General features: G+C 47.3%; 1 protein-coding gene across 1 annotated transcript in view; it reads right to left on the bottom strand.

Moving 5' to 3' along the window:
• ATP13A5 (ATPase 13A5) overlaps positions 1 to 14,735 on the bottom strand; it is a 34,525-nt gene that overhangs the window by 1,351 nt on the left and 18,439 nt on the right. Inside the window, exons 15-29 of the mRNA XM_086754831.1 lie at positions 14,186 to 14,266; positions 12,922 to 13,078; positions 11,421 to 11,538; positions 10,713 to 10,837; positions 10,393 to 10,556; positions 9,714 to 9,836; positions 8,819 to 8,898; positions 7,789 to 7,831; positions 6,877 to 6,986; positions 6,079 to 6,175; positions 4,951 to 5,023; positions 4,165 to 4,339; positions 3,028 to 3,218; positions 1,435 to 1,523; positions 507 to 587 (exon numbers count right to left, since the gene is read on the bottom strand). Of these exons, the coding sequence (XP_086610957.1) occupies positions 507 to 587; positions 1,435 to 1,523; positions 3,028 to 3,218; positions 4,165 to 4,339; positions 4,951 to 5,023; positions 6,079 to 6,175; positions 6,877 to 6,986; positions 7,789 to 7,831; positions 8,819 to 8,898; positions 9,714 to 9,836; positions 10,393 to 10,556; positions 10,713 to 10,837; positions 11,421 to 11,538; positions 12,922 to 13,078; positions 14,186 to 14,266 (1,707 nt within the window). The remainder of the gene's footprint in view (positions 1 to 506; positions 588 to 1,434; positions 1,524 to 3,027; positions 3,219 to 4,164; positions 4,340 to 4,950; positions 5,024 to 6,078; positions 6,176 to 6,876; positions 6,987 to 7,788; positions 7,832 to 8,818; positions 8,899 to 9,713; positions 9,837 to 10,392; positions 10,557 to 10,712; positions 10,838 to 11,420; positions 11,539 to 12,921; positions 13,079 to 14,185; positions 14,267 to 14,735) is intronic.

The raw sequence follows: 14,735 nt of genomic DNA, 5'->3' as shown, positions 1-14,735 counted from the left end.
CTCCTTGCAGGGGACAATACCCAGTGCTGGACGCAGCCCGAGCCCCCACCTAGGATGACACCGCCAGCCTAGACCCACAAAACGCTTTAGGGCTTAGTCATTGCAACATCGAATGGCATAAGCCAGCACAGTTTCTGGCCTCATCAATTGTAGGGCAAGAGGAAAGTAGTTGTTTAAAATCCCTGCCAAGTGCCTGACCCGTGCTGCGGTCTGCTCCCTGTAAGCCAGGGCAGCGGGCTCCTCCTGGGCAGCTGCACTTCAGCTCACTCCCTCTCTCAAGGCTTAAGAGATGTGGTCTGAATCATCTCTGGGCTGCATAAAATGGGTTTGAATAACACACATTGAGTCTTCAGGTGAAGGAAAAAAAAAAAAAAAAAAAAAAAAAGACCTGAGGAGGCCTGAGGGTTTCTGCTTCTGCAGGAGATCGTGGCTGCAAATGCAGGTAGAAAGACCTGACCAGACACTGCTCCTGCTCAGCCTGGGGAAGAGTTGGTAAATACACTCACCTCCATAAAAAGAGATACACAAAAGGTGACCAAGAGCATCAGTACAGTGTAAACTCTCCAAATCACAGGAGTGCAAAGAAACTGTTGGAAAAGACATAAACAGCAATTAGGTTTAAATGTCTTGCCAAGATTTGCATCTGTTCCTAATTATTTGAGAGGGTGACTAACATTTTCTCAGTGGCAAGCATGGAGGTGGCAGTAGGAATCCTTGTCACAGAGATCTCTGAAGGTTTGGTGCCAGATTCCCCATGGCACAGAGCTGCCTAACTCATCTCAGCTACTGAAGCTACTGCTTAAACCAACAGATCGGGTGCCTGGGGCTGGATCTGGTACCTGGATACTTCTGGGGAACTGCAGCTAATGCACAGCATGTAGCTCTTCTCCCTCTGTGTACCCTTGTCCTAAAGCCAAGGCCCCCCCCCCCCCCCCAAATGCATCCTGTGCTGGACGGCCGGAGACGACGTCAGCCATTCCCGATGTTGGGCAGCAGAGCTGGAGGCAGCTGCCGGCACTGTGCCCTGGCTGAGCGCCCAGGAGGGCTGAGGCAGCCTGGCCCCGTGTGAGCTCGTGTGCTCCAGGGAGGGGGTTGGAAGCAGCAATCCCTGCCCACTTGCTTCTTGGCCAACAAAGCCTCCTCCAACATGCAAAAACATCCTATTGTGCTTTTCTGTTAGGAGGAAAAGCTCAGCAAGCTATAAGCGCTTATTCTGTGGCCACCCAGGCTGTAGAGGAGAGGAGGACTACCTCATTAATCAAGCCCTTGTCAGAAGGATGTTAGAGAAGTTTGAAAGGGTTGCCCAGTCAGCATCAAATCAGCAAATTCATTTCCAAGACAAATGCAGCTGTAGCTTCTGCTCTGTATGCTTAGGTAAAAGGGTCAGCAAAATATGTGACATGAAAAAGAAACGCATGTTTTGTTTGCACTTACCTGCATGCCACTGTACACAGCATCAATGTCAGCGAAGAAGAGGAAGAGGCAGACTGCAAGCTGGAGGGCCAGGAGGACTGAAAATACACCTAGGGAAAGAAAACTATTTGTGGCCCCCAGGAGGGAGGAGGGGTTGGTGACCAAACTCAGCAAATATGCTGACAGGAGCTCCAAATGCTAATGCTGTAAAACTGCCATAACGTAAAACACCTTTTTTTTTTTTTCTCCCTGAAAGAAGAACTACAGAATTGAAACTGGAGGACCTACTCCCCAGCAGCCTGCTGCAAACGTCACCATCTGCACTGTTTTTTCTTGCACAAGTGATTTGGCCCATTCTGATTCTCATACAACCACAGAAAACTGCCTCAAAAGCACACTGCTGTGGGACACACCAGCATCCCTTCCCCTGCGTCACTCCCCTGCATGCTCTGCCATACACCTGGACCACAGGCAGCGGAGGAGGCTGCTTGTTCTCCTGGGCTGCCCTCCCAGGGAGGGCCAAGTGTTTCTGTGACCGACACGGTGCAAAGGTGGGCTATCCCTCTGCCTTTCACAGGAAAAGTTTGTCTGGCTTTGCATCCTCTTCCAAAGGAGCAGAAGGCCACAGAGCAATGGCAAATGGCTCAGACATCCAGAGGTGCCCAGCTCCTGGCAATTACCAGGAGCTGAGCATCTTAGAACTAGCCGGCAAGTTTTGTCAACAGCTCCCAACGGCCTCCTGGCAACCCTGCTCAGTGCCAGGGAGGAGAGGGGGCAGGGCTGAGTGGGTGGCAAAACCAAGGGAACTGCCCTTTGCTTCCTCCTAGGGATTGTCCCCAAGTAGGGATAAAACACAGAAAAGTGCGTGTAGACTTCCCAGCTGACAGAGTCCTCTCTCCCATCCCAGCCTGGCTGCTTGCAGGGCAGCTTCCTTCTGGTCTCACCTGTCTTCTGCAGGCAATCAGTGCTCTGTGAAATGGGTGTGGGACCTGCCTTTTAACAAAATACCTAACAAAATCAACTCTGCTGAGATTAAGCAAAGTCCTGCCCTCTCATCCATGAGCTGCAATTCCAAAGGAGCTATCAGTCAGCTGATGGCTAGAAGGGCTAAATCATCTCTGCAAAACTCAAACAGAAAAAGAAATGTTATTGTGAGAGGATTTTAACAGTGATATTATCACAGGCTTTTCTCTCATCTCTAGGAATGGAAGGTAAGGTAAGACTGTGAATCTCAGAGGAACTCTTTTTGATGTGTGTATTTCGAAACACCTGATCCTCATGTGCCCTCTGTCTTCACAATAATACACAGTTCTGCACTAAATCCAGCCCTTCATCTGCTGGAAAGCACACATTTTCTGAAACAATATGCAGTCTCCTTTTTCAGCTCTGCTGCTTCTTATCTCAAGGAAGATGCTAACACAAGCAGTGCTCACTGAGCTTTTTTGAAATGGAGAAGTAGGAGCACACATACACCAATAATTATTTTACATGCCAGTCACTGGTGTGGGTGCAGAAAAATCCACAGCATCCCTTCCCTAGCAGCCTCTCCTGCCAGGGTTATTTTGGGATAGGAACAATAGCCTGTGGAGCACATGTCGCTCCACCTCTACTCACGGTTGGTGTAGATGGGCTTCCGGAATGGCTTTCCCTTGGAAAAGACAAAGGCCACGATGATGCAGTTGATAGAAGACAGTGGCCACAGCGTAGTGTCTTCGTAACTGAGGACAGTGCTGTGGGCACTGCTGCTGGTACCGTTTCCCCCTGGGCTGGTGGGGAACATGGTCTGGTTCCCTGGAGAGCAATGTCTGTAAGGTAACACCCAGAGTTTTGTTCCTGCACTCTCCAGCAACAGCAAACTGCAAACAGCAATTCCCTTTTCTTTCCAACCCAGCCTACTATAACCAGATATCACCCACAGGAATGAAAATCATATGTTTTAAATCCCAAAAAAATCCCCCAAACCCCCCAAAACTTAGCTTAATTTTCTGGTTTATGCCAAAATCTTGGCTCTCAATTGGGAGTGACAGCAGTGTTCAAGAGACATGGCTATGAAGATGCAGCTGCCTGCACTCCACTCTGGCGCATTCGCCCCATGATGCCTCCACGCAGCCGCAGGGATACGGCCCCATCCGAGCCCTGGCATCGGGGAGCATCCCCACTGCAGTGCCTCGCTGGCCCTCCTGCCCCACTGGTTCGTTTCTGTGTGATGATATGCTGGTCATTCATATACATATTATAATATACATTATATAATATCATACACATATAATACAATTAGCCTCTGGAATAGGGAGAGACACATTTTACCTTTCACAAACACAGAAATTAGCTGGCTTCCTACCTTGCAAACATTTTTTAAGCCAGGTTGGTTTCGAAAAAACCTGGCCCCAGGGCTGTTTATTTCCCGGAGGAGACCGGACCCCAGGGAGGGCAGCTAAGGGGGACGGGCATTGCCGCTTCTCCCGCATTTCCAGATGGGCAGAGCCCTGCATGCTTCAGAGGAGGCTTTTGAAAAACACGCCTATGTTAGCCCTTCAGCTGGCCCTTTAGATTTGAGTGTGGCACCTGCAGCAACTTAAATTTTGTCTTGGCAAGGCTCTGCTGAGTATGCACACAGCTGAGTGTGGTGGAAATTGTCCCACTTGGGTCCCTCAGCATGCCCGGCTGCCGGACATGGCGAGGCTGGGGTGTCCCCCACACACAGCAGCAACGTGATCTGCAATGTGGAGATCAGAGAGAAGAGGCACTTACCTCTGGCTGGCCAGCGCTACGTACCAGGGCTGCTGCTTCACCAGAAGGAAGCCACAGGTTTGCATGATGATGGTAAAGCAGACGTTGAGGATGACGGAGAGCAGCAAGGGAGGAGAGAGGAGCTGGCCGGGAGGGCGATAAGGTGCCAGCTTTGGATAGGCTTCGGTCAAGCTCACTGGGGAGAAATTGGAGACATTTGCAGTCCGTGGCAGCCCAGCCCTCCAGCATCCCTCTGCGTCTGCTGGGCCAGCAGAGCCACACACAGACCCCCAGCCGCTCGTCACAGGTGAAAGCTGCAAAGCCTGGCCCTAATGAAGCAGGCAAGAAATGGCATTGATATCCACTATTTCCCATCTGAACCTCCTCTGAACTCCTCCCCTCAGGACAACAGAGAGAAGGTGGGGAATATCACCCTCACTTGCAAGTGGGGATTGCTTGTGGGGTGTAAGAGCCGTACTGGGTCTCACACCAAGAGCACACAGGAGACCAGGAGCTGAAGTTACACTGTCTGAGCCCCACTAACAGTCATCAGAGCAACTGCTCCTCTTCCAGTCGAGTCTTTCATCCAAACCCTATCAGTTATGTACAGAGTTCTGCAGCTGTGTTTGCAAAGGACTGTAAGAAAAATCCCATGCTCTGGGCCTTGGGAATTGTGCTAGAATCAGTGGCTATGATCTTACTGACAGAAGAACTTGGCTGCTTATTTTAATTTTTGTTAGGAAATTAAGTCAACTATTTACACTCAGGCTCTCAGATAGACACAGCTGGCTTCCCCGAGCTGCTTACTTGTGAGGCAAACGAAAAGGGTAATGACGACATCTTGTATCAAATACTGGTGATTCCCAAAGATTTGCAGTTGCTGGAACAAAAACAAAGGCAGCACCACCTGAGAACTGATGTCAGCTTTGACAATACAAACTGTAGCATCCGACGCTGTCTCAGAGCGGCTCCATGCCAGCAACAGCAGCCTCATGCCCTGATGCAACCCCGTGAGGACCAGCAAGCCCAGCCTGCCAGTTTTCAGCCGGGTCCCATGGAACCCCTTGCTAATTCATAGCACTTGTGGGTGACCCAATATTTGAATGTGGCATTGGGATGTTTTTCCACCCTTCTTCCAGCAGACACCAATGCCCCTTGGACCACTTAGATGCAGTCCCAGCCCCCAGTAATAGCAACAACAGCCAGAGTTTCACTTTGTGCCAGGTTTGAAATGTATTGGGTAGTGGGAACATGGTCCCAAACTAGTGGCTGTGCCCACATGGTGACCCACAAGCGCTGTCCCTATGCGGTGACCCACAGGCGCTCCCTTTTTGCCCCCAAGGCTGAGCCATGCCTTGCAGATTTACAGCAGCTCAGCTCGCTTTCTGACCTTCACCCTCAGTGGGTCTGTGCACAGAAGATGTGCATGAACGGGGGCAAGAGAGGTGGCCTAGAGTAAATCCATACATTAATTTCCTTTACTGTTTTTCTTTCAATGTGTTAAAATTTCAGAGGATTCATCACATACTGGTGATACATAATGGTAATTCTTCCTTAACCACCCTCATTCATCTGTCTGAGACACTCACTTCTTCTTTAACCTTTTTTTTTTTTTTTTTTTTTTTCCCAAAGCCCCCATTTCACAGCAAATCCTGCTCCTGGGCCTCCACCACCCAGCTAGGCAGGACTCATCCCCGCTTCTACTTCCCTTTCTTCTTTTGGAAGAGGCGAAGTTTTATCACTGGCCTTTTTTTCCCCAATTCAGAGGGGTCCCTAAAACAAATCTACCCCCTGCTGTTAATTATCCACCTTTTCACATCTTGGTTATTCCTTGAAGCCCTGTACGCCTTCCCTTCCCTGCTGAGTAATACCATTAAAGACAAAAACCTCCGGTGACCACAGCGTACTGATAAAAGTCCGGTGTTAAACACTTACCCAGAACAGCAGAGCGGTACCGACAAACTGAATCAGGCCGTAAAGGGCCAGGTATTTAACCACTGCGAAGGAAGCAACCAAAGCAGCTCGACCTTCCCTGCTCAAAACACAAAACAAAGCTAAAACCCCCTCACAGCTACAGAACTGTGGTTTTAGTGCTACAGATGGTTTATGCTTTTAGGATCTGTGTTTAGGATCTTTACCAACAACAGAAAACAGCTCAAATTCCACAGACAAATATTTTGGCCTTAAGGTACTGCAGAGCCACTTAACTCCCCTTCATCTGCAGTGCTTTGTTTCCTTGGGTTTATTCTACAGCTACAAATTTAATACCTGGATTAAACTGCTGTTGCTTTTTCATTACTAATTTGCACATTTCTACACAAATAGGTAGTTGTCTTTGCATACATTTGGTTAAATGGCGTTATTACTGGCTGCTCCATGACTGTGTGCAGCATGGGGATATCGCTGTTTTAAAGTGATGACAAGCAAATCTGTTCTGCAGTCACTGTTACATCTGCCGTTTCATGCGACTCTTGTGCTGTACCTGTTCCAAAAATGTCAGCCACCGTGGGCACTGCTCTCCTAAAACCCTAAAAAGCCTCCCAGCACCGGAATTCGAGGATCAACACCAATTCAAATCCCCTTCTGCTGTATTTCACATAGTAACTGAGGAGTTAGGTTGGTGTAGCAGCGTCTCTGAGGGCAGAGCACACCCACTCGCGACCCAACGCACCAAGCCTGAGCTCGGGAAGCAGCACCCTGAGACTGCCCCAGGGCAGCACCCAGCAAACTCACCTGATCAGCTCTGGCACACACTGGATGTTGGGGATTTGAGAGGTGAAAGGCGAGGCCACGGATGCCTCCTGCTCTGACAGCGATATCCCTGCATGGGCCGTTTTCAAAGCCTGAAATCCACAGGAGTAAGAAGATGGAGACATCCATCCACCCCTCCCATGCTGCGCAGGATGTTTACTGGTGCTTTACAAGTTTTGCTTCAAGTGTCCTTTGTAACTGATCTTCCTCTCTTCTGTGGCCCAGTGGATCTCATTTTCCAATGAGCTTAAGTATTTCTTTTGTTCATTTAATCCCATTATACCTATTTACAATCCTTTCAACTACCCTGTATGCTGTTTCCCACACTGGAGTTTGTGCATACCTCTCCTGTTAAACAATCTCCTGAAGTATTCAAATTATCATTTTATCCTCTTTCTATTGCTTTCAATCTCCTGTTCACATTTCTTTTATTGCTGTCTTATGAGCTCCCTGTCACCTGGCCTCATCACCTCTGGTTTAGTGCTCAGGTGTAGGCTATAGATAGCTTTTACAAAGCAATCGAATACATTCTTATAAAAATATATTATGAATGATAACATGTATTATAATAATAGACAATATAATAATTATTTTTATGTTTAAAACTGTCAAATTTACAATTGTAAATTTGAACAAATGTGTAAAAAAATCCCTTATATCTATTTCTGGGGTAAAAAAAAAAAAAATCAAAACAGTAATCCTCTATTACCCTGTATGTTGGTAGTGAAAAAAAAAAAAAAAGTGTGTAGATAGTATTTTACAGTAACATGCTGATGGAGTATACCCATGGGCTAACTTGGGAAACACTGGTGACAAGTGGTGCTGGGCAGCCTCTTGTCACAGCACTCCCTGGAAACAAAATTTAACAAGAACAGGAGATGAGCTCCTACGTACCCCGCAGTCGTTGGCGCCATCACCACACATACCCACGCAGTAACTGATGGAGGAAGAAGAGGGAAAATGCAGTCAGTCCTCCAGAGCTGCTTGAACCCGCGCAGGAGCACGCGCTGGCGTAGCGCTTGCGGGTACACAGAGCAGGGACTCGTGTTGGCCCTGGAGAAGACAGGGGCTGTTCCAGAGGACAAGTTGTACGTGGGGAGAGGTTGCGGCAGAGTGCACAGAGCCAAATTAGGGTTAAGTTTTGAAAGAGGCTGTAACGGGAAAGGCAATGCTGCCGCTTTGTTCCAGACAGTGTTTTCCCCTTGGTACCAGGGATGGTGGAAAGGGAGCAGCGTGTGCATGTTCGCAGCAGCTCCCGCAGCTGCAGCTTGGCTTTTAGCAGCACTTTCTCCTTGACTGTCTCAAAGACAGAGGAACTGCTAAAATAATACAGCAGCTCCCAAACCATCAAATGTGAGGTTGCTCTGAGAGGGCAGGGAACTTCATCTCCAGAGGAAGGACCTCACAACCAATAATTAACTGTTTCTGTTTCAGAAACGTGTCACATCTTTTTATGCTTAGCAAGCAACATCCATAGTTAGCACAAGTCCTGTTCGGGGACGTAACATTCCTTTGGGGGACCTGAAAGAGCATCTTCGGGGTCAAACTCCCAACTGCATCAGGTCGTTTCCAGCTTTCCTAAAGCTGCATCCAGGACAGAATCAGCAGCCATGCGGGAGTTGCTGGGGACGGGGAGCTATTTGTGTACGCAGGGGTCTGCCTCTGTATTTTTATCTCAGCCTCATTTAATGCTGCCTTCTGTGCTGCACTGGTGAGAAGCAGTGGCTAAGTCTGGGCGAGGGGTGCAGAGAGATTCCTGAAGGGGAACTGGGAGGAAGGTGGCCACAAAGGATGTGAACAGGGGTCATGTGGAGGAAGGGAGTTTTGGAAAGATGGGCCTGGAGCAGCGCTAGCTGGGACAATCACACTTCAGAGAAAATGTACTATTGGTTTGGTTCAAGAAGAAAACAAAAGAGAACCTTACTTGAGTTTCTGAAACTCTTCAATGAGGCTGGACTTCTGGCTGGGAGACATCCTAGCAAAGACAGTTGCGTTCACCAGTATCTGCAAGAAAGAGCAACGGGCTGCCTTGGGCAGGCATTTGTGCCTCAATCGCTCCACCGAGGCAGGATCAGGCCCCCTGATGGGTTCCTGCCACATTTGCAAAACCCTCTAATCCCGTCTCCCAAACCCCACCATGCTTTTGCTACCCTAAGTGTTCAGGTTTCCTCTAATGTCAGATTTATCCTGCGCTGTTCTCTGCCTCGCCTGCTCCGCGGGAGGTGCTGGAAAGGCAGCGATCACTGCGTGCTCTGCAGCGGCTTTAGAGCAGCAAGGTGTTGTAAGCGCTTCCCGAGTGCGGAACAGATGGTTGATGACAGCAGCAATAACACTGCTCAGCCCGAGGTTTCTCCTACCTGGAAATCTGGCCGGAAAATATAAAATCTGAATATCTGTCCCAGCACCAGCTATTTTATGGACTAGGTGACAGGAGTTGAAGATTTCTGCTGCTCGATGTGGGTATTTAGTGTTCCTGATGCCCCTGCCGAGCAGAGGCCATTGCCAGCTATGGTAGTGGCACATGGGAATGGGGTTGATCTTTTTAATTAAACCAAAATTGAGAAGGTGACCACAGAGTAACCACCGCACAGCTGCTCACAGCACCACAGCCACCCCTGTCATTTGAGGTCATAGAAGATGCTGAAAGCAAGCTGTTCGGATTAAACCTGAGACACGGTGGGAGGCTGCCTGGAGCTGTCAAAATGTGAAGTGACAACGTTACAGCTACCAACAAAAAACCAGCTTTCTCCAGCCGAAGCACCACTGCCACTTAATGAAACCGAGAGGGCAAGTAAGTGCTTTGTTTCCTCCGAACTTACTTTTGGCAGCAAGTTGTAGAAGTGCTTTATAATAACCTGATAGGACTTTCCATTCATTGCAAAATGGTAGTTGCAGGTTTCTCCTTCCCAGGTGATCTTTTCCTCAGTATCAGCATGTACCTCCTAGAAATAAGACAGCGTTATTCTCAGGCTGAGGTCACAACGTGCCATTTCACTTCCACCTCATCAGCCTCCCACCAGGCAACCAGGGACAGCCTTCTGCAGCATCCTTTTGTAAAACTTTACGCCTGGCAGTACTTGATTTTCTAGCTGTGTTTCCATGCGTAACTAACCGCTGTTAGCCACAGGCTGCTAGCTTAGACCCTGAAGTTTGGCCCAACAAATAGTCACACAGAGATGTACGTATAATTGCATTAACTCTGCACACTTCAAGCGTGATTGAAGCAGCCACTGCATCTGCAAAGCCTTGCCAGTTACTTGTGTAGTTATTTTGCATGTTGTTCTGAGCAAAGAACCATGGGATTAATTATTTCTCCCTAACAGGGGCATGGTCCATACCACACCTCCATACACCCTGGGTAGATACAAACTGGCCCCCAGCTTTCCACTGTTTCTCAGAGCTACTGCCAAATTCCCAGCAAGGAGCCAGTTATTAGACATTAACAGCTTTGTTAATTCCTCCTGGCACTCAAAAGCAACCATCCCTGGCTGTGCTTACACAGTGAGCAGCTGTGTTTTCTTTGCAGTCTTCTGCCACTCGCCAGGCAATGGAAGCTGGAGCAGAGCCCTCTGGTTCCTTTGCTTCCACGAGGATGACTCTGCTGCCCACGTGAATCATACCCGCATTCCTGGCCACCGTGACAGCTGTCTGCAGGTTGTCCCCTGCAAGGACAGTAGAGAGGCAGGCTCCTCACGTCTGGCACAGTGGTAGCCCAGGTAGAGATCATGGACATGCAATGGAGGATGCTGGAGGAGTGAATCTCTCCTGTGTGCCCCACAGCAGCCGGCACGGACACAGGAGGAGCCAGGGGGATTTACCTGTGACCATGACGCTCCTGATGCGGGCGGCAGCCAGCTCACGTAGCACAGGCTTCGTCTCCTTCTTCAGGCGGTTCTCCATCACCAGGAGGCCCAGGAACGCCAGCCCAGACTCTGCCTCCTCTCTTGGAGCAAGGACAGAAACACATGTGCTCTTTCTCATGGACAGCACAGAGCGGAAGACTCTTTCTGAGGTTTCTGTTCAGCAGGAAAGCCATGCACTGTGGGAAACACGCTTGCTCCGCAAGGAAACACAACTGCTATGAGTTCAAGATAAGCAGTGCTCAACAAGCACCAACATTTCTGCAGCTTCATCTGCTACATTGCTGTCTCTAGCCAGGAGCAATGCAGCAGGGATGCGTATGCAGAGATAGGAACAAGAATCTGCAGGAATTGGCTGGCTGAAACCCACAAATTCTGGCATACAGAATTTCTATTGCAGTTCCAATCCATTGCCAGATAGAAGCACCATCACCCTGTGATAACAGATTCTGAAAGTCAGCTCAGTGAGCCTTGCAAAAGCAGTAGTAAAGTAGGCAATTAACAGTGTAATCAGCATCTGCTGAGAGGAAGGTGTTAGAGGGTACAGCTTCCCAGTTGGCTTCCTTTGGCAGGAGAGGAAGGGAAGATTTGGGTCAGGGCAGGTCGGAACAAGCAGATAGCAAGGCAGCCCCACAGCAATACCAGCGGCTCCTCAGCACACCTTACCTCTCTAGGTTGCTCATGTCTCCATCCTTTCCCAGGTTTAGCACTTTATGGGCCAGGGCAATGACTCTGAAGCCTTGGCTTGTGTACGTCTTAAGCTCCTTTAAGAAATTAGCTGGGACTGTTCACAGGAAAAACAGTTTCACGGTCAGAATATTCCATCCTTGCTGATTGCTTTTATAGGGTTAAACATCTGTGCTTTAAACCTCTTCACAGCCTTAGCCACAGCACTGTGGCCTCTCATAGAAGTCAGCTGTTTGGTACCAATGCTGTGTAACCGACCATTCAGATAAGTGATCTATGAGTCTGGTTTATACTTTTAAAATGCATGTTAAGATGCGGGTAGATAAAATGAATTACTGGGCAGGGGACAAAGACTGACTTCACAATTCTGTCCTAAGCTTTATTGCATACATGTTGAGTGACTGAGAAAATTGTTTTTATGTAAGAATTCTCCCAAATCCTAAATTTTAAATTCTCTGATCATTCCCATGACTCTAAAAGCAAAGAGTTACGTTTAACTTTGCAGTATTTTGTACTCACTACAACTATATACTGCAATCACAGCTTTACAGTGTGGTACCTAATTATTCATTAAGCTGTAATCAATATAGAAACAATCAAGACAGGATAAGAGGAGCTATTTAGAAACCTGAGAAAGTGGAACGTAATTTTGAAGACATTTTTCTTGCTGATGTTGACTTGTTTGGAGGTTTGCATCATTATATCTCAAGTGGTTCTAAACTAAACCTCTCCATTGTCCCTCAAAACCATTATCACCTGTTTTCAGGTCAGTGCCATCTTAAATAACAAAGCACAGAGCTTGGCATCCTTTTGAAGTATTCAGTGAATGTGACCTGATTTTCAAGTTTGTAGACAAATATGAGTACAAGCCTATAATATTGCTCACAAACAAAAAAGAAAAGCCTATGTTTACTTGCAGAGAGAGGACAGAAGTCTTGGCTAGAGTGTTAATATCAATTATCCTTAATAACAGTAATTTGCATGTCCACAGCAAGTTTTCCGTTGCTGAGATTTAAAACCTTTGCAAGCTGGGTCAGTAACTCAGTGCTGAATTTACAGGGCAATAAATTAGGAGGAAATTTAAGAACTTGTAGAGCACAACACGCTTGCTGTGACACATGCAATTACCAGGATCCTCCGTCTGCTCTGCGCATTTTGATGTATCAAGTTATTTATGCACTACATCTTCAGTGGGTGCAAGTCAGCGAAGGGATGTACAGCGGCTGAACCTCGGGCTGTGCATCTCACTCGCTGTTGGGCTGTGTGCATCTTTAACTTACCAGCTAACAATGAGAACTCGTTTGTAGCATTAACTAGTGATTTTTAACAAGCCCAAGGCTTGTTTGTGGCAAGAGTCATAACACACGTAGTTGCAGTGCGGCCAGTGGAAATTCTTTTAGGATTTCATCCCCAATATAAGCTCTGGTTTGGATTAAGTCAAAAAAAACCACTGTAAAGTTGCCCTTTCCCAATTCTATACCAGTATCTTGTCTGCAAAGGCTGGACACTATTTCTGGTGCTCCTTTCATGTACAGGTCGTATTGTTCTTCTCTGATGTTCTGGGAAACAACAGACATCCTCTGCAGCGCAGAAGAAAAGGGGAATTGACGTAGGATTGCTATTCCTTCCACAGGAGCCTGGAAGAGGTCAGCAAAGTGGAATGTTATCTGAGGTATTGATTACACAAAGCAAATCCATTCCATTAGCTCATTTAAGTCTTTCTGGCCAAGGTGGTTTATTATTTATAGGAGATTGTTTCACTTTTGCTGCCTTCTGGCTGTGGGATCAGATCGCTGATTGCAAGTTTAGGAACTACAGTCTCAACAACTCTGTCTTTCCAGCACACCTTTCAGGAACCTCAGTGGTTTTCTTTGTATTTAACTTTTTTCCCAGGCTTTGTCTCAGTCTTTCTCTTAATAACCACATATTAATATAATATTCCTGGATCTACAGTCCTGGGAATTGAAATTTAATGAGTTACAGTGACATTACCACGGGAACAGAGCAATCCTAGAAACAAGACTGATTTCCTTGTTGCCACAGCACTGTCTTCCTGGTACTGCCAGCAGAAATCACACTCCTGCTACTGGGAAGAAGCTGGCTGGGTTGACATTTGAACTGAAAAAAACAATTTTCAACTGTCAAAACACAGAGCTTCTCAAGGGGCCTTTTAAGAGGAAGAGTGAAGCAAATCACACCCTGCTTTGGGGTGAGGCTGGTAAATCTGCTGGTGGACTTGCATGACCATTGCCAGCGGGATCCACGGACCCACGTCCGTGCTTCTCAATGTAATGCCTTGTCCTTACTCACATTGCCTCCTCCTGCAGATGAACTCTTGCTTTAAACGGTTTTTTTTCCATTTACATGGTTTCTCTGCGTTAATTTTCACTTAAACTGAGTGTGTAGTTTCATTTTGCCAGCACATTTACAGGGTGAGGACTCAGAGAAGTCTGTACCTTTTATTAGCACAAATCACAGAGTTGGAAATGAGGGGCTTTTGGGCCCATGAAGTGCTTTAGATGCCACTTCAGGAGCAGCATCTCCATTTTAATCAGAATTTTTTTTTTCTAGTCCTACACTTCCAGGGTGTCTGTTTTGGAGAAGATTCAACACTGTACAAAGAGTGGCTGAAAGGCATTTTGCAGCCGCTAGCGCAGGTAAATGAATAGTGCATGTGCTAGGAGTTTGCACTTGCTGCAGGCTGAACACATAGAATATTCATTCTCAGAAAGAACTGGACTTACACTGCTGGCCTTTGGCCCAGGTCTAACGACGCAGGTGTCACAAGCAATAGCCCCATCCTGAGCTGCGCTGGAGTCTATCTCCTGGACAAGGAAAAGCATTATTTCTGATACTTTTTTTTTTTCCCTCCCTTCACACCTGTCTGTTAAAGCAGGGGCAGCCCCTTTACTGTTTGCATCCAGTTGCAGAAGTATTTTGTTATGATCCAATAGTCTCCCTCTCCACTGCCAGTGACAGCCTCCCCGCAGCCTTGTCCTTAGCAGAAGCCAACACAGCCCTGTGTCTTTTGACTTGATGAGAGTAAAAACCTGTGTCCAATTTTGTGGTTTCTCTAAGATCAAGTTCCACATAAATTTAATGCGAATCATATCAATGATGAAGGGAAAGAGAAATAATTATCTTTATCTAGCTGGTTTTATCTTCCAGCCTCCTGCTTTTAAAAGACTCTCACTGATGCTCTGTGCAGAATTGGGCGGTAATTTTCGGTGAGGATGCTTTTAGCCCTCCAGCTCCATTACTTTACGTGCTGCCAAGGCTCATTCACCTTCATAG

Source organism: Chlamydotis macqueenii, chromosome 9 (genome assembly GCF_036417535.1).
Source record: "Chlamydotis macqueenii isolate bChlMac1 chromosome 9, bChlMac1.mat, whole genome shotgun sequence".
In the NCBI taxonomy this organism is placed as follows: domain Eukaryota; kingdom Metazoa; phylum Chordata; class Aves; order Otidiformes; family Otididae; genus Chlamydotis; species Chlamydotis macqueenii.
Note: the sequence above shows the minus strand (reverse complement) of the source record. Positions and strands in the feature narration are given on the sequence as shown.